The 25,705-nt window shown below is 40.1% G+C and overlaps 1 protein-coding gene across 2 annotated transcripts; it reads right to left on the reverse strand.

The window, feature by feature from the left end:
• LOC142445041 (caspase-4-like) lies at window positions 1-25,692 on the reverse strand. Of its 2 annotated transcripts, none has more exons than XM_075546535.1 (9): window positions 25,570-25,692; window positions 11,538-11,792; window positions 7,662-7,771; window positions 6,650-6,826; window positions 5,116-5,350; window positions 4,125-4,268; window positions 3,466-3,575; window positions 2,474-2,577; window positions 1-434 (listed from the first exon to the last, which is right to left on the reverse strand). In XM_075546535.1, the coding sequence occupies exons 1-8, from the start codon at window positions 25,574-25,576 to the stop codon at window positions 2,479-2,481; spliced, it is 1,137 nt and encodes a 378-aa protein (XP_075402650.1). In that variant the 5' UTR covers window positions 25,577-25,692; the 3' UTR covers window positions 1-434; window positions 2,474-2,478. The 2 variants fall into 2 exon arrangements, with proteins under 2 accessions (XP_075402650.1, XP_075402649.1); XM_075546534.1 differs by having other exon boundaries at window positions 2,447-2,577.
• Window positions 25,693-25,705: the final 13 nt, after the last annotated feature.

The following is a 25,705-nucleotide window of genomic DNA, read 5'->3' on the forward strand; positions in this document are numbered from 1 at the left end:
GCTATTTTACTTTATTTTTATTGAAAAACAACAAACAAACAAAAACATGCTGTAGAGTGAAGGTGCTTCTAGGAATGTCTAAGAAATGACGTGAATGAGACCCTAGCACCCAAGTCCAACAGGAGTGAGACCAAGATATGAACAGAAGTTGATGGCCCTTGTAGACCCGGCGGTTTCTTCCGTCCTGCAACGCTTGACAAAGGTGATCATTCGTAGTCCAACTATACTAAGACATATTCCAGAAAGGTCGTTCTAGATACTGTAGTTCATCTTAACCCTGATAGCAAACAAAATGGCATTTACAAAATTGCCATGAGCTTCTTGTGAAACATGCTTTCCCCCATTGTGCTTATTGCTCAGAAGCAGAATCGATTCGTCTTCGTGGATGAAAGGCAATTGGGGGTGGGGGGGGGAAGCTGATTTTCCCGTGATTCCTGCCAAAGAAAGAAAGTACTGAAAGTAAAGATTATTGATTTTTACAGCATTCAACCAATCCCTCATCACAATTTGTCTATTCTACATGATCATGTCATCCCCCTCATATTCTTGTTACGACTTGTGACCCCTGGACTGTATTCAACAAAGCATCTCAGATAATCTTTGTAAAACTTAAGGTAGATTATCTCACAACTCTGTTCAAGGAACTTTTATTTTGAGTGAGATAATGGTTTCCTATCTCATTTAAAATAAACAGTTCAGAAGGGTTTAATGAGATCAGTAAAGTCCATCTTATTTGACCTCTCTCCACCTTCCCGAATGTACCGAATACCATTTTCCCATTCCAATCTTCTTGCTGCCACACTGCACTTTTGCTCTTCCTTAAATAGGTCAATTTAGGACCTTTATGTTTATTGCTTCCTGTGGCAGGACACTTTTCCAACCTGAAACAGGAAGTTCACTCTTTCATCTTGTCTAAACTTTCATTTCACTTCATTATTTCAAAGGAGTATTTCCTGAAGAATCAATCAATAGTAGGGTATCAAGGAGTCCTGGTGGTTGGTATAGTGAACTATGGCTTGAGCTGCTTAACTACAAGGTCAGCAGTTGGAACTCACCAGTTGCTCAACAGGAAGAAGAGGAAGATGAGGCCGTTTCCTCCCCTAAAGATTTAATGTCTCGGAAACTCGAAGAGGCATTTCTACACTATTCCCTAAGGTAGCTATGAGTAGGAATTGACTCGATGGGCGTGAGCAACACATCATCAAGCACTCTGTCTTTTTACTATAAACTGTATTTCTTCTTAGTTCTCGGGGCCCTCTAATATATATTTACGTGTGTGTCTTTAGAATATGTTTTCATTCATCAGGGTGTAATATTTATGAAATCCAAGATTCCATGTATTTTGTTCATTTTTATATCCCAGACACCTAGGACAGAAGCCAACGCATGCTAAATGTTAGTTAAAGTACTAATTCAATGGCCATAGATGGTATTGTTGAGTAAATTAGATAGCAAAATCTACTTTTTTGGAGCTATGTGATTGCATTGTTGGGTGTCAAAAACTAGGAGTAGGGGATTATCTTGGTAAATATTTGAAGTACTACAATAACATGCTTGGTAAAGTGGAAAGGTGGTGAAAAAGTGGAAGGTCTTCTACGAGATGGGTAGACACCATGGTGTCATCAATGGGCTCAAGTGCAACAATTGTGAAGATGGTGCAGGACTGTGCAGTGTTGCATTCTGTTGTGCATAGGGTCGCAAGGGGCTGGGGTCAACTCAATGGCAACTAATAACAACAACAACGAAATAAGTGTTACTATAAATTATAATGTGAAGTATATTTCTGAGGGTATGATGATATGCCTATACAATAATGTGTATAAATGTATCATAAATAAAATACTTTTTGATTCTAAACTCTAAACCTCTTATGAAAATAGTTTAAGATATTTAGCCCGTCTCAAAAGGCTTAACTGTTAACATGGGCTATTGAAGACATTTCTAAAGAGTAATTGGGGGGCTTAGAAAAGACGAAGTGATCTGGGATGTCAGAATCAGAACCTGACTCACCATAAACCCCATAGACCAGGATATGGTTTATACGGTCTGGCAATGATCACTTAACATCCGTAATGTGATATCTAGTATCTGAGAACTCAGAATGCCATAGTAGTGAGTTCGTCATAGTCAATTCTTGTGTTTTTCCAAGATTGAAAGCAATGTTTGGTATGTATGTGAAGGTGTGTGTGAGTGTGGCGGGGGTGGGGGGGAGGGGAAGAGAGGAAAGGGGAAACAATAGTGGAAGCATGTCTATATTTCTATGTTAATGATTACCACGCGTCATTGTTAAACCCTTCCTGGCTTGATTTTGCTTACTCTTTTGATTGATTGATTTGGGGATGTCTGAAATGTATGGGAACAAAAAAGATTTAATTGGCCATTCAGGCAGTCAGCTATCATTGATCATTATACTGCATAATCAATATGATTTTCCCATCTGGTTTACCTGTGAATAATAACTGTTGATCCTTACTCTTTTTAATTGCCGGGAAAGAGGTAAAAATATCTTGTCAAAGAGACCCTCTCAATAGTGGGCATCTGGGCTCTAATAGTCGGTTTTTCAAATGACTGTTGTACCTAAAAGACAAAACATAAAGCAAAGGCTCCAGATGAGACATGACTCTTTAATACGTACAGGAAACTTTGTGTACCAGGGACTAGAACATGCTAGAAATGGAGGGTACTTCTAAGGGTGATGGTACCAAGCTCACAGAAATTGGAATTCCTGGCTGGTCTACCCCTAGGTGTGCCGAGTGTGCTCTTCACCTCAAACAAACACTCCCAGTGTGGTCTTCTGTCTTTAAGCTCCACTCTCCTGACTCTGTTTCTGAAAGCTGGATCTCTGAGATCCCTACCGGCGCTGATCTCTCAGTCCCCCGAGACTTACATCCTATGGTTCCTATAAGACCAAAAGAGTAAATAACTTCCAAGTGTCCCTACAGAGGCTGCCCTCTGAAGGTGCCTGCCAAGATCAAAATGAAATCTACTTCCCCTCTTTTTAGTCAGAAACATCCCTGAGAGTACAACACTAATTCCATTTATTCATCAGAATGGAAAGGTTCTTTTTTTTAATAAAAATACCAGCGTCTGTCTCATTTCCACCTGTGTCACCAGGATAGCTACCATGACCTAGTTATGCTAAATATGCAATTATATTTATTGAATAAGGTAAGCAATGGAATTTATTACAAAATATGCCTTCCCTTCGATGAATTTTAAGCACTTACAGCCCATAACCAAAGCTTCTGCTTGATATGTTCTTGTTCTATTTTTGATTTCCAGCTGTGATATTAACATATTCTCTTTTCAACCCAGCTTTTAAATGCACAGATGAAGAAAGAGGCTAGGTGCTGTTCTACTTTTGCTTCCCTGATGAAGTTTGGCTTTTGCTTGAAAGGTGAATGAATGATCACGAATGTTTCCTGCATGCAAAAAGAGCGAGTGGTAAAGGAAGGAGAAGATTACCTTCCGAAATACTTCCTCTAGATGACAGTCCCAAGAATATTTTTGGAAGCATTCGATGAGTTCTGTGATGAAGAGAGAGCCCCTCAACTTATCTCTCCAAGACATGTTATCTAAGAAGAAAAAGCATGTAACTTGAGTAACCTTTCATTGCCTTTATTTTTTCATTTATAGGCTCTTTTAAATCATAGTTGGGGGATTCTCTTGACAGGTTTCAGGGAAGCACTTATAACCCCACAGTAACTTATTTCCTCATAGACAGAGGAATAAAAGAAAACTACCTGGCAGAGGTGGAACTACAGAAAGTTAGTCAGAGTAACATCCGGTCTCCTCCTGAATGCATCGCCATTGCTTAGGCTGACTTTTACCCATTTTATAGGGTAAAGCACAGAAACTCAGCAGAATGAAGGAACTTCCTCATGTTCACACAGTGCATAAGTAACAACAAGACAAAATAGAAGTTGTTTGGGTTGCACTGTTCCCTTTCAGACAATGCAGGGGTGCCTTTCATAATGTAAAATATACACAGCTTCATTTAAGCATCTCTGTCTTCCTCTCACACAAGAATGTAAACTCCTCTTAGACTCTCCCCGCCTGGGAAGTATCTCATTCCGAGGTCGTGCCAGGTACACAAATCCTACCTGACGTGGAAAGTCACTTACGTGGCGTGGAGGAACAGAAAGCAATGAAGTCCTTCTCCACGTGAGTCTTGTAAGTGGCATCTTCCTCCAGGTTCTCTGGTGACTGTGAAGAGCTGTTTTCTGAGGTGGATGGAGAGTCGCTGACCCATAACTCTCCACGGTTCGCTGTAGAGACAGGAACTTGCTATAGGCGGCCGTCTCTCTCAGTATTGCTGACCATTGCTCATCGCTCACACACTCCTCTTTTTTTGTAGCGTTTATTCTAAACAGTTTCACACATACACACACAGAAACACACATCACTCCACCTTCTCTGTAGTATCATTGAATAATTGGTTAATAATCAAATTGAGACAATGGCATAAAACTGGAGCGACCCATTTGTCAAGAAGAATGAGGGATTAAATTGTTGGCCACATCATTTCACAAGTTAACTGCTTTTAGCTAAATTATTTCTACCATTTAACCTTAGTTGGTGTTTTTAATTGGATTGGTTTGGGTTTGATTTTTGTATAACATCGCTTCCAATAACCATTTGTCGATTGGCAGTGAAAAAAATCGTTTTGACTGTATTTCCCTAACTTCCTTATCTCAATATTCTTTTTCTTTTCAATAATGTATGAGGGAAGTAGGGAACACATCCTGCTACTACATAATAGTCCTACTTTCAAAGAAAAATTTTTAAACGAGAAAATTTCAGTAAACTAGTAACAAGGAATGCTATCATGAAAATTATTCTGTCCTAAGCCTTGATTACTTTTGGTAAATGACGATTGAGAGGTATTGGTGAGATTCTTCATCACTTTCCAAGGATGATGCTGCACAGGAGTTTTGCAACTGACCAGATACATTCTCATGGTGCCAACCCCCTAGATGGGGTCTTCAAATAACCCGAGTTAGCTTGATGACACTGGATGGAGAATGAGATTGTTTTCTGCAGATCCAAAATGTCCACCTCAACTCTCTTCAGACCCCTCCTTGACCGTTGGGTTCTTTTTAACTCACAACTCACCTCCTCTGCAGGCCTGGGTAATGATGACCTTGGGCTTGTCTTTTAGATTGAGGCAGTTGCGGTTGTTGAAAATCTGGAAGATGGTGTCGTAAGATAACACGTCTGGTTGTGTTTTGCTATGCTTCGTGCCACAGATCCCTTCCAGGAGGCCATGCGACATGAACACCAAGAAAGTGCTGTCCGAGGACCTGTGTTCAGGGAGGGCAGCGAATGCCTGCAGCACTGATTGCATCTCCTGAAAAACACCACCAAGTCACACTCAAGAATGCACCCATTACCACGTACCAATGCCCAATATTTCCCACGAGCACTGCAAGAAATATGCGTTGAATCCCTATCACATACCAGTAGTTATGCAGTGAGAACCATGTATAATTGTTTTCTCAATAGCAGGGCAGGGTGCTCTAACTTTGTGCTTTTGTTAAAATACTGTTGTCTCTCCTCTTGATACCTTTTAACTAATCAGTTAGCATTGAGTCGCTCCTGACCCACGGTGTCTCCATGTATGTCACACTAGTGCTGCTCCATAGGGCTTTCAATCACCCATCTTTGGGAAGGAGATTCCAAGAACTTACTTCGAAGGCATCTTCAGGGGGACCCACTCCTCCTAACTTTCAGTTAGTAGATAAGTCCTTAATCATTTGCACCTTTCAGAGGTCTTCTGATACATTTGTCATGTACTTATTGTCACTCATATTACTCTTTCCTTTCTCTTTTGTGTTAATTCCTTTGTTATCTGGTAAGAGCTTGGTGTTATAAGCACACTCTACCAAGTTCCACCTAAATCCCTTTCCACTGTGCTTAGAACGAAACCAAACTTCTGGCCTCACTTTTCTCTCCACTTCCAATATATTTTTCCCTTTCCTCAAAGTTCTAGTTGCACTGGTCTTCTGGCTCTGCTTTTTCATGTGTCTGACTCACTTTTTCTTTCGATCGTCCACTTGCAGCGACCCTGTTTGGAATACACAGCACTGACATCTGCCTGGACTCTCGCTCGGAGTAGTTATGATGACTTAAACCAGTTTCCTCAAAAGGTCTTCCTGGATCAAACCATCAAACATCACTCTCACATGTTGTTTTCTTTTCTTACATGGTTCCCTCTTTTTCTTTCCCCACTTACAACTTTCTAGAATAATCTGCTGTTTTATATTTCCATTGCTTCTCAATACATTGTCTCAAGAGCTTACACTCCATATTTGTTTGGTGAGTGTAGTGTGCACTTCTTCAAACATTCATTACTTCTAGAAGGTCCTTGAGAGCCTTCAGGTTTCATTCCAATCACAACACTTTAGAATTAAAAATCATGGGAGTACACCAATCAATATTTTTTGCTCAATTTCATGGACTTGAGGTTGATATTAAAAAACAAATTTAAATTTCAATAACCTAATACATTGATTGGATACATTCATATACTCTAATACGCAAATGTAATCACACACATACACAAATTGACTTAAATTTATGGAGATAATCTGTCAAAAGAAGTGTATGTTGAAAGCCTATGCACTGGGGGGGAGTGAAGGGTCCCTACCATGGCTGTGAGTTGGGTTTCTATGGTCACTTTGTAGCCCAGGCCTTCAAGCAACGTCTGCATCCCTTCGATGTCCAGATTGGCTCCATTCCGTAGAGGAAGATGGTCAAATTCTATATTGCAAATAATGAGAGCAAGCCGGCTCCGACCGTCCTCCTTCTCTTTGATTGGATAGATCTGCAGAACATGGAAAGGCTATCAGTTCAATTTACTAGCATGTCTTTTAAATTTCCATAAGCTAATCAGTGCTTTTATATGAAGATCTCAAAACAGCCCTTCCCCCTAAACTCTAGCACAAGACACCGATTTTCTATCATTTATAAAGGATTATGCTGACACTAGAAATAAGTAAAGTGATTTGAAAGAGAATTATTTTTAAAATGCCCATAGTAGAACATGTCTGGAATGGTTACTTATCTTGGGGAAAAAAATGGAAAAATTCCTTCTCTCCCTTTTTTTCAAATATATCTTAGTGTTTGGGGTCAAGTCAAATTTCTTAAAAACCACCAGAGAGTTCTTAGTGGCCCAGCTCAAAAATGAATGAGTGAAAGATATTTTACTTTGTTAGCTGACTCTTCTGGCATTATTTCTGACACATCAACGTATAGTGATTTATATATACATATGTATATAGATGCCCATATTTACATATACGCACACACATATTTATATATAAAATGCTTCAATCCAAGCATCTAGTATTTTCAGACTTCAAACAATGATTAATCCAGTATGGTACTATATAAATATTTTGATTCCATGACTACAGCTAAAATGATAATAAATCCCAAGTAGATATAAACACAAATGGAACAAAGCGGCATCTATATTCCATCAGTGTTGAAAGAGAAAAGGAATCAGACCGAGGCTATGTGATCTCATCTTGCTCAAAGCATCTACAAAAATATAATCACTGTCCCCTCATACTTAATGTTTTTAAAAAATGCATATTTAAATAAAGACATGTTTTCTCTCTCTCTTTCAGTTCCCCTTTCCGCGCAGAACACTGTACCTCGCGAGACTTTTCTTTGCTCAATCTCAGGAACTTTTCGTGAGGACACAGCCTGAGCATGTCTGTGAATTCCGCTGATTCTTCTGGTCCAGCCCCAACTTCCGGAAGGTCTGAAAAATATGTAAAAAAGTAATAATAACAATTGAGGCATCTGTTGTTGTAATCGCCCAATTATTACCTAGGAAGAAGATTGACGACAAGTAAAGGAAATTCGGGTAAAGTGATTTTTTAATATGAAGGTCTTAGAAAGAGAAGCAGATTCACCCCAAAAATCCCATAATAGGTTCACAGAACTCTGACGAAAGCAGGCAGATGATTTGAGAAAAAGTTTGACTCTGTTGGCCTTTCCATAAGGAGGATACCCCCCATGTTTTACATTAGAGAACTCAGTCATGTCGAATTTTTAATTGTTTCTTAGCGAGCTTTTATTGAGTTAATACTTATCAAAGTGGTAGACATCAGAATTATAATAAAAGCCACTTGCACAATTTAAATTTTCATATCCTATTATAAAAACAAAAAAATAAAGAGGTGAAATTAATATTAATACTATATTTTATTTAACACATCTAAGAAAGAAACACTTCAAATGTGGTGGGGAAAAAACCCTCGCTGCTGTTGAGTCAATTCTGACTTGTAACTTCCCGTAGGACAGCCTGAACTACCCCGCAGGTTTCAGGAACTGGAAATCATTCCGGAGGAAGAAACCTCAGCTTTCGCTCTTGGAAGGGCTAGTGGTTTCTGACTTCTGTTGACTTTCCGGATTACAGTCCAATGGGGAACCCAGTATGTCACCAGGGGTCTTTCAAATGTGTCACTAGCTACTATTAGACATGTCATAGCTATATGTAACTAGTGGCTATCATGTTTGAGGACATTAATGTCTCCTTTATATACTGCTAATCTCATAGGAACCAAACAATATATGTATAAGTATAGACCAGGTTAAGAGTTTTGAATCTTGTATGATCTAGGTATGATTTGTTAGAAAGATCAACCTAAAATTTAAGTGTCCAGGAATAAAGAGATTCAAAATTTCCCAACCAAACTGCTTCTCCTGATGTTTAAATGAGAAGCTGCTGTCTGGTAACGACAGTGCTGTGGTAAAGGGGAACGACCGAGGCGGTTTTGTTAGATTTCCTTGCCACCAAAGTGCTGATCCAATGAACCTTAAATTTTCAAACCGTGTTTGAGAATGTGAGGAAACAGCTCAACCCGGATGGGGAAGTGTGTTTCTGAATCATCCTGGCCTGTTCCCTTGAGAAATGTATTATTGTGTCATTTTGCTCCGCCCCATGTGAATTTGTGCAAGAGATTGCAAAAGTTCTGGGACTTCTTATGAGAGAAAGAAAGGAAAAGAAATTCTTAGAAAATAGAAGAGACATTTACCGACATCTAAACCAGTGGCTCTCAACCTTCCTACTGCAGCAACCCTTTCATACAGTTCCTCGTGTTGTGGTGACCCTCCCCCAACCATAAAATCATTTTCGTTGCTACTTCATAACTGTAATTTTGCTACTGTTATGAATCGGTTGATCCCTGTGAAAGGGTCACTAGGACCCACAGGTTGACAACTGGTGCTCTAAAGCATTATTAACAGTTACATGCTAGTGTTGTTTTGCTATTTACTCTACTAAACCAATAAAAATTTTACTATAAATGTGTTTTTAGTCCTACAAGGATTCTTGTTGTTGTTACTAAGCACTGTCAAGCTAGTGTGTACAACAGAATGAAATACTGCCCGGTGCCGCATTATCCCCAAAATCATCCTGATGCCTGAGCCCACTGTTACAGCCACTGCTCTGATCCATTTCCTTGCTCTTGGATTGACAGTTACATGAATCACAAGCAAATAATTTTCTGCTTTGATTTTACTTATGTGAGAAAAGTCAGTATAACTTGCACAGGTCACTGCCTCAAGGGAGCTCGCATTGGCCTGGCAGTATGGCAGGCAGAAATGAAGGAACTAGAAAGTTCACCTGTCACTTTGAATTCCTGAGTATGAAACACTCTGGAAACTGAGACTGTCTGAAAAAAAATGGCCATCGGTATAGACTAAGCTTCCTCCCTTGATGGCAGAACTTGAGAGGCTAGCTTTCTAATTAAGCTACCCTGTGTCACCTAGCTTGCACATATGTGAGTCTCCTTAAATAAAACGAACCAACAAGAGCACAGGTTTTATTTTTTAATTCAAATCCATGCTCCACAAATGGCATGTATTCAGAACTGTATCCATTTACAGAGGCCTGTCGAGGGGCTTTGTATATTCTAAAAGACAGAGTGGCCCCAGCTTCCTGGACTCAAGGTGCACCCTGGGTGCTGTGCAATGGTGTCTCTCTGGAGCTATGAACTAGTGACAGAGTCCAGGGAGTTACTGGCCCCTCTTAAGAGACTATGCAACTGTCTCTGGTCTAATATGCCCTATTAATCAGACAGGCTGCTGAGGGTGTCATATACTAAAAGATAAGGGGATTTTTACATCAGCTCTTTGAAGCTCTTCATATTTCCATATTACCCCAGTTGTTATTGTGGCTTCCTGGATTGGCAAAATGACTCGGGAGTCCTGTTGCATTAGTTCTGACCTGTTTCTCACATCATTGTTGCTTTTAAGAAACAGAGTATTCTTTTACCCCAAGGGTTCTGGAGCAAGTCCTAAAGTCACAGAACAACCCGTCTGGATCTGCAGGAGAACTCAGCTTAGGCCAAAATTTCAGACGTGAATGGGACTAGCATGATACTGCTACTATGGAAATGTCCTTTCTTCATTAAGAGGACTTACTGGGAAATCGTATTTAATACAGAGAGGAATCTATAGTTCATGTTGCCTATTTGGAGCATTGTTTATCACAAACCTTAGTGTTTCAGAGTCAAGAATACCAAGTTACCTTTTGTGGCAAATCGAATCTGTCACTGGTGAACTTATGCCTGAGACTACTCAAGCGCCATTAATGGTCTTAATTCAGTGTGGATCAGAAGTTTTGAAATTTACAATTTTAGACATCTCATAGGGATTCTCCTGATCATATTTTGGGGACTTAAGGAAATGGGTAAGGAATTAAAAGATTGAAACTTAGCACACAGATGATGATAACAACTAGGACTTATTGCATGCTTGTATTTTTTAATTTTCTATTGATTATTTACTAGTAACCCACCATGCTGTTATTCATTGGTAAAGCAAACAAAGCAAAACAAAATTAAAAGGTATGTTTATAATGTAGTTCGGGGAAACTTGGTGGGTGGCAATTTGCAATTTCATTCAATGACATAGAAAGTGTATCGAAACAGATTGCATAAGGGATTCAATATTTCATTTTAGATAGGTTTATTTTGTAATATGAGGTGAATATCGAAGTGGGAATGTTTATCATGGAGCTGGAGCAGAATGGGACTAGAGGAGCACTCTCACAGGAGAGTTTCGGGCAAGAGCGAAAACCTCCAAGGTGTCAGCAGGTAGCTGCATCAATCACTCCTACAGAGCTCTATGAGGGACTGGTATTGCTGCATGCCGTGGATGCTGTGACAGATACAATGGAAGGCAACACACCTGTACAGATTAACGTAGTCCCCAGACAATAGGATCTGAATTCTGAGTTACTTATCTTTCACAATAAATCCCTATGAACGGTTAGTCATTGTGACCAAACAAGAAGAGGCACCTTTCTGGTTTGTTGGAAACTGGATCTCCACTCACAATCAAAATAAATATGGTGTCTAAGGTGCCACTACAGGCTTAGTGAAAATGGATATCCTAGAGCAGAGTGGGGGCCTCAAATAAACAACAGGAGAGCTGTTGGAGCTGATAGAGCCTGGACAGTACAAGACACCCATTGCCTTTGACTCCAAACCTACATGTGTACCGGAATGCAGGCCTACCTCTAGCACCGGCAAGCGCCTTTCCCTTATTGAGCAAGGTTTCAGCCAGAATTTTGCCTACGTCATGATGTTTCTGCCGGAAAGACTTTGCGAAGACTCGGGGTCTGTCTTCACGTTTGGCATCATAAAACATTTTCTTTTCTTCGTCCTCAAATTTCAGATAATCGTGTTCCACCACATTTTCTAAGAAGTCAGCCAAGAATTCTTTTCCGAAAGATTCCAGAAACCTCAGTCGGTTTTTCTTCCTATCAGTGTCTGTTGGGAATACAAACATTACTTCAACTTAGGCACAAGTGAGTTTTATCTTCACATTAGAGATCAAACAAAAAACCAGATTCATGCCCATCAAGTAAATTCTGACTCCCAGAGACTCCATTGGACAGGGTAGAACTTCCCCTGTGCATTTCTGAGACTGTAACTCAGCAGTTCTCAACCTGTGGGTCATGACCCTTTGGGGGTCGAAGGACCCTTTCACAGGTGTCGCCCAATTCATAACAGCAGCAAAATTATAGTTATGAAGGAGCAAAGAAAATAATTTTAGAGTTGGGGGTTTCCCTCAACCCGAGGAGCTGTAGGAAAGGGTTGCGGCGATAGGAAGGTTGAGGACCACTGCTGTCATTCTTCCAAGGAGAGTCTAGTGGTATCAGACCACTGACCTTTTGGTTAGTAGTCCAACACATATAAATAACACCCTAGGTTATTTTTTAATAATTATTAATTACAGTTTTATTTGGTAGCTTCTCACCTCCCTCTGTGACATTGGACTCAGTGCTAATTTCCTGGTCATTTACTGATTTTATACATCCCTTTTCTCTTGCCCATAGTTCAGGGCGGTGATAATACGCCTGGAATGTATGCTCTCTGACAACATATTACATCATTCATATCCTTTCTCTTCCTCTTCAAAATCCCCTTAGACAATGAATTCGGTTCCATGGACCATAGGATAGTTCCTGCATTTTCATTCTTTGGTGAACACACTCTGTTTTTTAATCTGCACCTCTATAACCATGTTATAACCACATCTGTACATTTATGTGCTTAAAGTACTTCATGTATTTTCTGAATACATAAATGAAGAATTAGAATATCTATCCTTAATTTCTTATTCTCAATCAACATTTAGAATTGCATATAATAGAATGAGTGATGTTTTAATATAATAGGTCATGTAACACCCAATTAATATAGTTTTCTAAGGCAATATTTGAATTTTATTAGGGTACCTATAAACCAACATCATAAATCTTATTTTTTTATTACTACAGATATGATTTAGAAAGGATAGTAGATGGGATGCAGGATAGTTCTTCATTTTTTAATTCATTCTTTATTGGAAGTTATCCACTACATTTAGATGTAAGGGTAGCGTTGACAAAAAGGAACATTTTTCTAAAAACATGTGCCAGAATATTGAACAAGTGTTTTGGCTCAGAATTACTGCTTTCATTGTTCATATTATTGTGAGTTCTTTCAATAAATGTTTAGTGTGAAAATATTAAGGGAATGATGTGTGGGCATTACTAATTACAAATAAAAGCTCTGGTGGGGCTTAGGGTTAGGTTTTAGACTACTAACCTCAAGGTAGTTGCTTCAAAACCCACCAGATACTAGGTCAAAGAAAGAAGAGGTTGTCTGTTCCCATATAGATACACTGTTTCTGAAACCTATATGTTATTATGAGTTAGAAAAAAATAAATGGCAAGGGGCTTTGGTTTCTTTTTGGAAATAGCAATTAAATTAATAATAACTAATATTGTCTGCACTAATGTTAATAAGATATTTATAAAGCAGTAAAATAATAAAAAGAATTGACATATCATTTGTAATTCTTTGTACTTTAAATATTTATAGTTTTACAAAATATAAATGTTAATATTTTAGACCTTCAAAAATCCAATAAGTTAGTTATTATTTAACCCTAATTATAGATAATTTATTAACAATGTAAATCATATAAATTAAGATTCAAAATATAATCTACCATATCTGTTTAGTTAACTACTTTATTGATAATAGTTCATAGTGAGTCCTCATTGTGCCAAGAATTTAAAATATAAATTTCACAGAAACCACATACCGCAGGTATATTAATGTCTCCATTTTATGGATAAGAGGGCTGAGGTACAGAGAAGGTACTAAAGTAACGTACTCAAGTGCATGTCTGGTATGCAAAGGCAATTTGTCTTTCAACGTGCCCTACTCTCAGGAGAAAGGCAGGGGATGTCTTGAGTTACATAATTTGGTTGCATACAATCACCCAAACCCATGCTATTTTTCCCCCTGGGATTTCCATTATAATGATTTGTGTCAAGTGAGACAGGAAGTGACATTCATTTTTCAGGGTCCTATAAGAATCTCAATGAAAACATATCCACCTAAGAAATGTTTTCCAAAAACCTTTAGAATTAGCATGAGAAATGAGAATTACTGCAAGTCTCGAGTCCATAGTGCCTATTGGAAAAAAGTCATGACCTCTCGTAAGTAGAGGAGAGTTGCCCAACTTCAATTTCTAAACAGCAAGACACAGTTTCCCTCATCCTGCTTACTAGACTGCTGGGCAGAGTAGGCAATAAAACTGTTGGGAAAACTTTCTCCAGGAGGTCTTGTTAAGATATCATCAAACATGTCAAGACATGACTTCTACAAAACTCTTTCCCATTAAATTACATTACATAATTGAATCCTAATTCATGCATACTATTCCATAAATGGGAGATAGATGAAGCTTTTTGGTTCTGTAACATGTTAGTCTCAGAAATCAACAGGGAAAGATCTACCGTGTCCTATAGGATCCTTATGAGTTGGAATCAACTGGATTGGGCTGAGCTTCACTCCACCGAAAGCCAGTGTTGTAGTAGTTAAAAGAGAGAAAGTACTGGAGTCAGACAGTATTGGATTCAAATCCAGAACTGAGAAAGGCAAGGCTTCATCTCATACTTTGGACATGCTACCAGGAGAGACCAGTCCCTGGTGAGGCACACCTTGCTTGATGAAGGAGAAGGGCTGAGAAAAATACTAAGGCCCTCAACAAGATGGACGGACACAGTGGCTACAACAATGGGCTCTATCATAAGAACAATTGTGGGGATGGCATCGGGCAGGGCACTTTTTCCCTCAGTTGTACATAAGGATGATGAAAATCAGCACCACCTTGGTAGCACCTTACAACAATGTGAAGACGCTACAGCCTAGCTTTCTAAAAGGGAAGCGCTTACTGGTAAAGAGAAAAATTCTAAATTTCATTCTAGACTACACCTCAATGTGAAAATAAACACATATTTCCTTACAACTTGACCAGTAATCAACATAACAATCTGTGGAGAAAATATTGACATTGTGTTAGTCTGTATTACTTTAGAGAAACAAATCCACAGAGACTCATGTATAAGAGAGAGTTTTATATAAAGGTGAAGTGTGCATCAAGAAAACATCCCAACCCAGTGCTGCCCGAGCCCACAAGTCCAAAATTAACCCATTAACTCATATGCCCAACACCAGTCCACAACGTCCTCCTTCATCTCACAAAACAGATGCAATGATGCTGACTGCAGGAGGAAAACTGAATCAGTGAACATGTAAGCATCTCCGCACTGGCAGGGGTCTCCATATGGCTGCTCCAGCACCCAGGGCTACATCAGGGTAAGTCCATGTGGCTTCTCCTCAGGGATGTCTTGCAGGAAGTGAGCCTTGCCAGGTACAGCAGGGAACTGACTAAGGCAGCTGCACTCTGGTCTCACCATCAGAAAGCAAGAGGCCCGAGAACTAGAAAGGCGGGCTCATTGAGCCATTTATCGCTCTGCTCTTCAATTAATCCCACATGTGTTTATCGGCCAGGTTGGCACAATAAACTAACTACCTCAGATGTTCTCAAGGATTTCTTTTAATTGAACTCACAATCAACACCCATGAAAACAACATTACAGAACCCAAGTGTACGTCACTGAGTAAATATGATGCCAAATATTATTTTAAAGTGTTAAAAACCAACTAAAACTAAGAGATCACTTTGAGAGCTAAGGTGTGCCTGATTGAAGCATGACCTTGTCATTCATCTCTTATGTTTGTAAAAGCTGGACAATGAATCACAAGGACCAAAAGAAGAGTTAATGTCTTTGAATCATGTTGTTGGCAAAACGTCTTGAATGTACATGTGCTGCCAGAGTAACAAACATATCTCTCTTAAAATAATTGCAGCTAAACAGCTCCGTAGAAGCAAGAATGACCAGGTTTTCAGGCATATACTAAGAACAGACTACAGAGAAGGAATACACTGTCCATGTTAGAAGAATTAGCAACTGAAAACTGTGTGGGTAGCAGCGAATCATCGCCAGACACTGAAAGCCTCATGAACAGAAACAAACATTCTCAAAGATAGTGCCCGAAAATGAGCCCCGTGGGTCAGAATGCACTCAAATATGACTGATGTGGAGAGAGTAAAACCTGTGGCAGTAGAGTCTATGGGATCTTAAATTGCGGGTGGGAAAAATGACCAAATGAGGAAAATCAACTGCCAATGTCAATTAAAAATTGAACATGAACCACATGAAGTATGAATCTAAAAAAATGGAAGTTGTCAAAAAAGAAATGGAACACAAAGATTGGTATTATAGGCATTAGTGGTGTGAAATAAATTGGTGTGGCCTATTTTTAATCAGAAAACTACATGGTTTAATATGCAGGTAATGGCACCATGAAGAGGAGGGACATTGTGTTCATCCCTAAAAATGGACATTTTAAGGTCTATCTTTAAGTACAATGCTGTCTGTGATAGGGTAATGTATATCAAAGTATAAGGAAATCCACTCCAATCAATATAATCCATTATTCAAATGTATACACCAAACACTGCCACCGTGCTGTAGAAATTGAGGAAACCTCTCAATGCGTCCAGTCTGAAATTGATCAAACAGGCAGTCAAGATGCATTGGTAATTATTGCCGGTTAGAATGCCGAAGTCGGAAACAAAGAAGAAGGAGCAGCATTTGGGAAATATGATCTTGGTGATAAAAATGAAGCTGGAGATTGAATGATAGAATTTTGCAAGGCCAACAGCGTCTTTATTGCAAATACCTTTTGAAAACAACACCGTAAAAGACTGCATACATGGACTTCTCCAGGTGGAATACACAGAAATCCAGTGGACCACATCTGTGTGAAGAAGCAACTGTCGTGGTGGTGGTGGTGACTTGCCATAGAGTCAATTCCAACTCACGGTGACCGTATGCACACCAGAATGACATATTGACTGGCCCAGGGCCATCCTCACAATTGTTCCTGTAGCAGAGCCTATTGGTTCAGCCATGGAATCGATCTATCTCTTTAAGGGTGTTTCTCTCTCTCTCTCTCTTTTTTGCTGCCCCTCTACTTTACCAAACATGATGTCTTTCCACAGGGATGTCTTTCTCCTGGGGCAAACTCAATTTCAGCAGCTGAAAACAGCCCAGGGACTGAAGGTGCAACAATTAATTGTTTATAAGCTAAGTTATGTTGAAGTTGAAGAAAATTAAGCTAGGTCCACAGGAACCAAAATACGACCTTGAGTACATTCCACCCGAGTTCCGAGAACATCTCAAGACCAGAGTGGATGCACTGAACACTAATGGCAGATGCTCTGAGAAGCTGTGGGAGGACATCGCTAACATCATGCACGAAGAAAGGGAAAGGTCATTAAAAAGACAAGAAAGACATTGGGAATTTTGTACAAGTTTGCTTCATAGAATTGATTTATGGATTGTTATAATATCTGTAATAGCCCCGAGTAAAGTGATTTTTTTCAAAAGGGTACATTTTCCAAGTAAGTGCCTTTCTTTCTCGTTACATACTAATTGAAAAAAAAAAAAAAGGCAAGAAAGAAAGAGACTCTGAAACTTGCTCTTACGCAGAGTAGGTAACACATCTGGAAATAATGATGAAGTCAAAGACATGAACAGAAAATTTCAAAGGGTTTCTCAAGAAGACAAAGTAAAATATTATAATGAAATGTACAAAGACCTAGTTAGAAAACCAAAAAATGAAGAACACACTAAACATATTTTGAAATGAAAGAACACAAGAAAAAAATCAAGTCTCAAGAGCAATATTGAAAGATTTTATAGGCAAAATATTGAATGATGCTCAAAGCACCAAAAGATGATGGAATGTATACACAGAGTCACTGTATCAAAAATAACTAGTCTACATTTAACCATTTCAAGAGGCCACATCTGAGCAAGACCAATGGTGTTAAAGGAGGAAGGGCACTGAATGCATTAGCCAAAACAAGGTTCCAGGATTTGATGGATTCTCGGTTGAAATGTTTTCACCAAGCTGATGAAGCATGGGAAGCACTCACCTGTCTATGCCAAACAATTTGGAAGCCAACTTCTTGGCCAGCTAACTGCAAGAGATCCATATTTGTACTCATTCCAAAGACAGGTGACCCGACAGACTACAGAAATGATAAAATAATATTGCTTATATAACCTCGAGTAAAATTTTACTCAAGATTATCCAACAATGGCTTCAGCAACAGGACATCGACAGGGAACTGTGAGAGAGTCTGTTGGAGAAGAGGTTGTGAAACAAAGGATATCATTGCTGACATCAGATGGATAGCGGTTGAAAATGGAAAATACCAGAAAGATGGTCATTTGTGTTTTGTTATGTTGATGCATTCAACTATGTGAATCATAATGAATTCCGAATACTCTTGAGAAAAGTGGGAATCGAGAACACTTAATTGTGCTCATGTGGAACTTATACATGGATCAGATAGGTAACTGTGAGAACAGAATAGTGGAATACTACATGGCTTAGAATCAGGAAAGGTGTGTTTCAGGGTTGCATCCTTTCACCATACTTATTATATCTTTCCTGGAGAAAATAAACAGAGAAGCTGGATTATATGAAGAAGCAAGTGGCATCTGATTGGAGGAAGGCCTTTTAATGGCCTGTGATTTGCAGAGGGTGCTGGCTGAAAGTGAGGAGGACTTGAAGCATTTGCTGATGAAGAGTTAGGATAAGTTGTCTGAATGGTTGCAACTCCATGGAAAGAAAACCAAATTCCTCCCAACTGGGCTGATAGGTAACATTATTAAAAATGTTGTAAAATTTAAGTTGTAAGGATGTCATCTTGCTTGAATCAACAATCAATGCTTACAGAAGCAGCATTGAAGAAGTCAAACAGAACATTTCACTTGGTAAACCTGCTGCACAAGTCCTGTTTAAGGTGTTGAAAGACAAGGATGTTATTCTGAGGACTAACATGCTAGTGACCCCAACCATGGTATTGACAATTGCTTTATGTGTATGTGAATGTTAGACATTGAATAAGGGTAGCCCAAGAAAAATCAGCACATTTGAACTATAATGTCAGCAAAGTGCTTTGGAGTGACGAGTATAAATCAAAAAAGTATATCTAACTTGAACGGTTAAAACTTATGAGGCAAGGTGGTCCTGATCTCGCTTCCAATTTTTTTTTTGTATTTTTGGTTTGTAATGTCTTTTTGTTGCTTGTACATAGTAGGGTATATTTCAGAGCTGTTATGTCATTGGAGGTCAACCTCGTAAAATTGTTATATGTTTTCTGATTTGGGTGTGTATGAAACTCAGGAATGATGTACCTATAGGGACAGCAAGTGAAATAAGGGGTTTGGGTGGAGGAGAGGGGTCAGTGGTGGTGGTGGTGGGTAATAGGGAGACGATGTCAAGGAGTCCAGGCAGAAACAGGATGTTTGGGAACTGATTGTGGTCACAATTGTACAATTCTACTTGATGTGATTGTACTATGCAATGGAACGATATCTGTATTAAATCCCAATTAATAATAAACTTTAAAACACAACAAAATAAATAAATAAATAAAGTTTCATGACTGACAGAACACAGAGATCTATCTGTCTTGGGAAAATGGTCTGTGCAGAACGATTCTTTGACACAAGGGTGGGGAGAATTCCCCTCACTTCCTTTGGAGCAGAGGCCAGTCCCAGGAGAAGGACATCACGGTCGGCAAAGTGGAGGGGCAGTGACAACGAGGAAGACCTTCAACAAGATGACATGACACATTGGCTGCAACAATGGACTCACACCTAACAATTGCAAGGATGGTGCAGGGCTGGGCAGTGTTTTATTATGCTGTGAACTGGATTGTTATGAGCTGAAACTGACTGGAAAATACCTAACGACAAGAACGACATGAGTTGGGATCTACTCTATGACAATGCCTTTCTTCTTCTTTTTTTTTTATTCCAGCCATTAATGAGCTTTGCTAATGCTGATGGGTAAGTGGGGAACCGGGATGACGCTGGAGTCTCTGTGCAGGCCTACAGTAAGACGCACTGGACGTCAACACGATGGTCCACAGTCTAGCACCATGCAAGTGCACAATCTTATTCAAAGGAGAAACAAATCCAAGGGGAGCCTGCAATAAATGCCCACTGAAAATTCTGATTTTCCTGTAACTGTTGCAATATTTCCTTGAGTGTTACACTATCAGTTGAATATGAATTCCTCTTGGTAAGTACTTTTCAAGAAAGAGTATTATAAAAAGTAGTTCTTTACAGTTCTGAGAAAACTGTGCCCTTGTCAGAAAACTGTATATGTGTGCCAGGGATCCCTGAATTTTGCAAAATACACCAAATAAGATAATGAGTGACCTGCCCGTGGACTATGAATACACAATAACCTTGTCAGACTGTTCCCATAAAACTACTAGAAACTGGCCACCAAGTTCACCGAACCCAGAGGAGTTCTAATCAATAGAGGAGAGCAGAGGATGATGTAATAGGGAAGAAGAAAGAGATGGAAGATCTGCAACAGGATCACCTGCAGCAATGGGCTGCATTCGGAGGCAAAGGGTGTTTCTGCACACGGATTCACGCCGTGCGGACAGCAGACGTCTGGCTCCACATCAACTTGAACTTTAATGCCACTTACCTGGGGAGAGCTCCAGCTTTCCTGCAAGGAGGGGGTCTATGTCGCAAACACTGATGCTGCAAACCTGGCATGCCAGGGGCCCTTTCTGATGACAGAATCAATCAAAGCTCGGGCCTTGTCCGTGACAGGTATTTTCATCTCATTGTCTCCATCCCCTCCTGGCTCAGAACTTTTTTTTCTCTAGAAGTTCACCCAGCAAGCCATTTATTGTGACCCTGTTTACTGCTTGGATGAAAAGCTCTCTTTTCTGTCAGAACTCTGTCTGTTCGAAAAACCATTATTCCCCAAGCCATGTAAAGAACTTAATTGTCTCTTCATGTCAGCAGCAGCACACTTTACATATAATCACATTGAACAAAAAGAATAAGTGTTCTCTCACTATAGCGAAAGCTTCTGGTTGGCCTTCCTGGAGAAGCATCACTTGCTAAACACCAGGTCGGTGGTAGTTCACACCCAGGAGCTTCTCCGAGGGAGCACTTGGAGACGACTTTCTTCCTTAAAGGTTTTCAGCCTTGAGGGGCTCTGAGTGGCAATTGAGTAAATGGCAAATGACTTTGGTTTGTTTGTTTTTTTATATTTCAGTCACACTAAATATAGAGATTTTTAAAATTCTACACGTGTCCCATTCTCTTCCCACAGTGTTACCCACATTTACATCCTAGAAATTAGGATTCCCCATCTGTGCGTCCACAGCAGGACCAAAGAGCCTCTTAAGCTGTCCTGTGGTTGCTCCACTTGGAAGACAGTGGAGCGATGGCCCGTTGCCTTTGGGCAAAGCTGCTGGTCCCATCCTAAGGTGATTTTGCATCCTGCATCAGGCTCAGTTGAGAATTCAGCGAAGTTTGCAAAGTGAGAGGATACCACTTAAGGCCCACTTCCTTTCTCTTCTTGGAGTTTTGCTTTATAAAGGCGTCTAGGTACAGGTTTCTCCACCACTTACCTGCCCTCTCCTCTACCTTGCCCCAACCCCTTCGTCTACCCTATAAACATCCACAGAGCCCATGTAAGGATTGTGAGAGAGCCAAGGCCTTGCAAAAATGTTTACATCCGCAGGATTTTTGAGTAAAAACTCTCACCCTCCACAGCTTTCTCGTCTCCTCTGTGCTGTGAGGTCCGTACATGAAGCACGTTCAACGTCCTTCTGGGGAGCCCACGTAGTCAGATGAAGACATATCAACTACACGCACATGCGCACACCCCCTATCTTCCACCGAGAAACATCAAAACCCTAGACTGCATCAGGGAGCATCTCCTTGGTCAATTATCTTCAGTAACACTTGCATAGTTTCAAGGTAGAGGAAGAGTGGGGATTGAAGCCTACAACAGGAATGTGAAAGAACACACACACGTATACTCATAAAAACAAAAAAAGACCCAAACCTCGAATTCCTCCGAGAAATTAAGTGATCTGTTTTTACTATATCCCACCACACAGCTCTGTTATGCTCATCAATATTTCTGTCCCTTTCCCTAATGAACGTCGTAATGGTGAGCACTGTCTGTGAGCGTTGTGGTTTCAGGGCAATGAAATATTACACTCGGCAGGGGGTAGCATGTTGTGGGTGGGGTGATCGGTGTCAGAATGGGAAAAGAAGGAAGGAGGGTGGAGACGTGCCTGACTGTTGTCTCATGGCAAGTGGCCTTCGACTGGTATGAAGTTCAAGTGCCTTTCACTTTGTGTAACTACAGGAAGTCAGCTGTGGTTTGAAATAGATTCCCTTACTCATAGACTCCTTAAAAGCTGCTTTGAAAACCAGCGTATTCATTTTCCATCCTCCCCTTTCATTCCTGTACTACTGAGTGTATTTTACCTTCAAGTACACAAGCCCAGTGCGTCTTGATACATTTGACTTCTGCCTTTTGTCTTATTCCTCACCTGTCATCCAATTGTATTGGTTGGTATCTACGAAATAGTTGTGGAATCTGATTTTTCAATTGTGGCTCTCTTTTACATTAGTTCGAGTAATATTCTTCCCTTCCTTTTACATTTTAAATTACACCACGGACCTTTTAAATTTAATCTGGTGCCATTCTAACTTACTCTTCCTGCAGAAGCCGAGCCTGAGCACTAAAATGTGGACCACTCAGGAAGTCTTTCCACTTCATTTCAACAAAGCCTTCCCATTCATTTTGTAATAAGTCACACACACTTGAAGAAGGTGTTGTAGATATATCATGCCCCAGAGTTGGGGGTTGAAATGTGCCCCCTAAAAGATAGGTCGAGCTCTTGCATTCTGAGACATACATATTTTACTATATTTTTCAAGACCCACTTGGCAGATGTAAGCATGTCAACGTGAGGTCACATTGCACTGTGCTGGCTCCAATCCAGTAGGACACAGTGCTTTGCACGAGAAGAAGGCAAGGCAGAGGCATCACTACCGATGCTGGGAAGAGTTCTGAGGGTGATGGAGGGAGAATTCAGTTCCACCACCACAAGCCAAACAATGCCTGGGGCTCCCAGAAACTGAAATCCATAAAGACAGACCCTTCCTTAGAAGCCACAGAGGCAGCACGAGCCTGCCAACACATTGCTTTGTAGACTTCTAGCCTACAATCCCTGAGAGACTACATCTCCGTTATTTTAAGCCTCCCAGCTTGTGGTAAATTAGTACAGCAGCCCTGGGAATTAGACACACGAGATTCGCCCATCTTTTATAAATCGATGTCTGCGTGTCCCTGCACCTTGTAGCTTGCTACTACTCATTCCTGGCTTATTATAGTTCAGACACTCCATTTTTCTTTCCATTTCTAGAAAACTCCTACTAGCTTCCATCCTGCACACAGTCTTCTCACTTTCATATTCCTTCAACTCGCCCCACAACTGCCTGCTTCCTCTTCGGATCTTGGGTTAGAAGCCCTTTCCTTGACAGAATGTTCCCTCATGCACTTAAAAACAAAATGACATGTTAAAGCCATGTGCCCCCAAGCATACCTTCTCCGGAAGCATCTCATTCAACTACAAAATGGAAATGAAATGAATAGGATCGGCTTTACTGAGTAGTTTTTAGTATTTACTCCGAGGGCATGTACACAAGCACTTGTCAGATGGTTAAAGGCTCAAAAATTGGTTTTCGATGTGATTTTGTTTTCTGTTGTCATTATAATAATTACTGAATTGAGGCTGCAGTGATATTAAAAATGGAGGAAATAATTTAAGGGACAAAACACACCCAGATCTCAGTTTGGTCCCAGGTAAGTTGATCATTTGAATGTTCTAATATATTCCAATATGTTTTCTAATATATGTTCTAATATATTCTATGATGGTGTTCTGCAGGAGATTTGTTAACTAGTGTCAACCAAACTTGGTCGGTTATATCTATTGAGCCACTTTTCTTGTCATTATGTGGTGTTTTTATGTTCCTCACACCTGTTGTTTAGGGGCTGTCCCTCCACCTGCCAAAGCCTCCTGTCCCCTTACAGGAAGTTGGAAGCTGCTTAAGGCTAGAGGACAAGCTCACCATCAGGCCTTTGAGACAGGAAGCCAGTACACCTGCGTGGGCCCATCTAGGCCAGGTGAGTTTAATTCGGCCAATGGGGTCAACCAGTACCATCGACCATGCCTCCCAGTGGAGGGCCTGAAAAGCCAGGGTCTGAAGCCCATTGAGCGGCTTTCTCCATCTGCTCCTCCAGCCAGCCTGCGGTTTTCCCCTGGCCTCAGGACTCCACTGCAGATGTGAAGTGCCCAGCGGGTACCTGGGTAAAACCTGAAACTTCTAAACTTTATATATCTCACTTGGATCACCAACCAGGCTTCAGCGTGAATTCTTTCTCATGCAAAGTCAAGGACTGAGGTATTTCTAACTTGAGAAAACTAACAAATCCAGTTACAGTGAGGTGTGCTTGCCAGGAAGCTATGGGTGCGAATTTCACCAGCCTTTTCCAAGTCAAAGGTTTTATTGATACACTGAAGGCGAGGATGGCTAATAGGAATTGGCCTCTGTATTCTAGTAGCTTAAATGTCTAGAAATGAGACAAGCCCTAGAAAGAATTATATTACAGAAAAATTCAAACAAATAAAGTAACAATGAAATGAGGAACTATAAGTGAAATTAAAAATCATCTGAAGCTAAAGATATGCTTTCAAGGGATAAGTAGAAAATATGCTAAACATATTTTCAGTAGTTGGAAAGTTTGTGCAAAAAGTTTAGACAGATTTTTCAAAGACATTAAGAACACAATGTGTGTTTCTGAAAGAGAAAATTCCATTCGAAGGGTTCCTAAATAATCATCTCTCCCAATAATAAAAATCAGCAGAGAGACTTAGGAGAGGCCACTTACAGAAGAAGTGTCTGTAGATATGTACAAGATGATCAATTTCTGATGTCTACCAGCCAAATTATGATTGAGCAATTCAGGGTCAGGATGAAAGCAGTTTTCTGAATCTAAATAAAAATGACTACTGATTATTCAGATATGCTAATATGTTTAGGAACTGATCTAGTTCAGCTTCTTCCTTATCAAATGAGGGTAATGATTGCAAATAAATGGTGACATGTTTAAATGCCAGCTGCATAAATTGCTTAAGTCTCTATCTCTTAATATTTCCCAGCTTCAGTAAGAAACTGAACCTGAAAGCAGTGTGCTAGATAGATAAGAAGGACAGAATCTTGGAAAGTGAAAGCCCAGTTAAAAAGCTGTGATAATATTCAAAAAAATATTGGGCTAGTCTGTGTAGGTTAGATGTTGAGCTATTAATTGTAAGATTGGCAGTTCAAATCCACCTTCTCCTATGATGGAGAAAGATGGTCAGGAGAATTCCAGCTCATTTCAATTCACAGGAATCTGTAGGACAGAGTAGAACTATCCCATCCCATCGGGTTTTCAAGGCTATAAATCTTTTACAAAAACACTGGCACCTTTTTTTCTTGAAAAGACTCTGAAGTGGCATGTCTAAACAGTGGTCCTTTTGGCTTGCAGATGAGAGCTTAAACACACACCTTCACCAGGGGTTCTTAGCTTAAAGCTGCCCTGCTCTAACAAGGGAAAGGATTTAGCTCACAGACTTCGGCTGGCTTCCCTTTTGTTACTTTTGCCTGGCACTCTACAATAAAGGAAGTATTCGCTAAGATTCAAGCCCCTAGTCCCCAGTTTAAAAACTACCCCAACTTACCCTCCATGGGTAACAGCTTCGATGTTCTCCTTCTTCCACAAAGAAGAACCACAGAAAGGAAACTGAAAGTTCTAAGCCATTTCCTTAGTTAGTGCAAGGGGCGGGGATAAGTAATAGTGGATTATGCTAGGACTGC

This window comes from Tenrec ecaudatus, chromosome 4 (genome assembly GCF_050624435.1).
Source record: "Tenrec ecaudatus isolate mTenEca1 chromosome 4, mTenEca1.hap1, whole genome shotgun sequence".
In the NCBI taxonomy this organism is placed as follows: domain Eukaryota; kingdom Metazoa; phylum Chordata; class Mammalia; order Afrosoricida; family Tenrecidae; genus Tenrec; species Tenrec ecaudatus.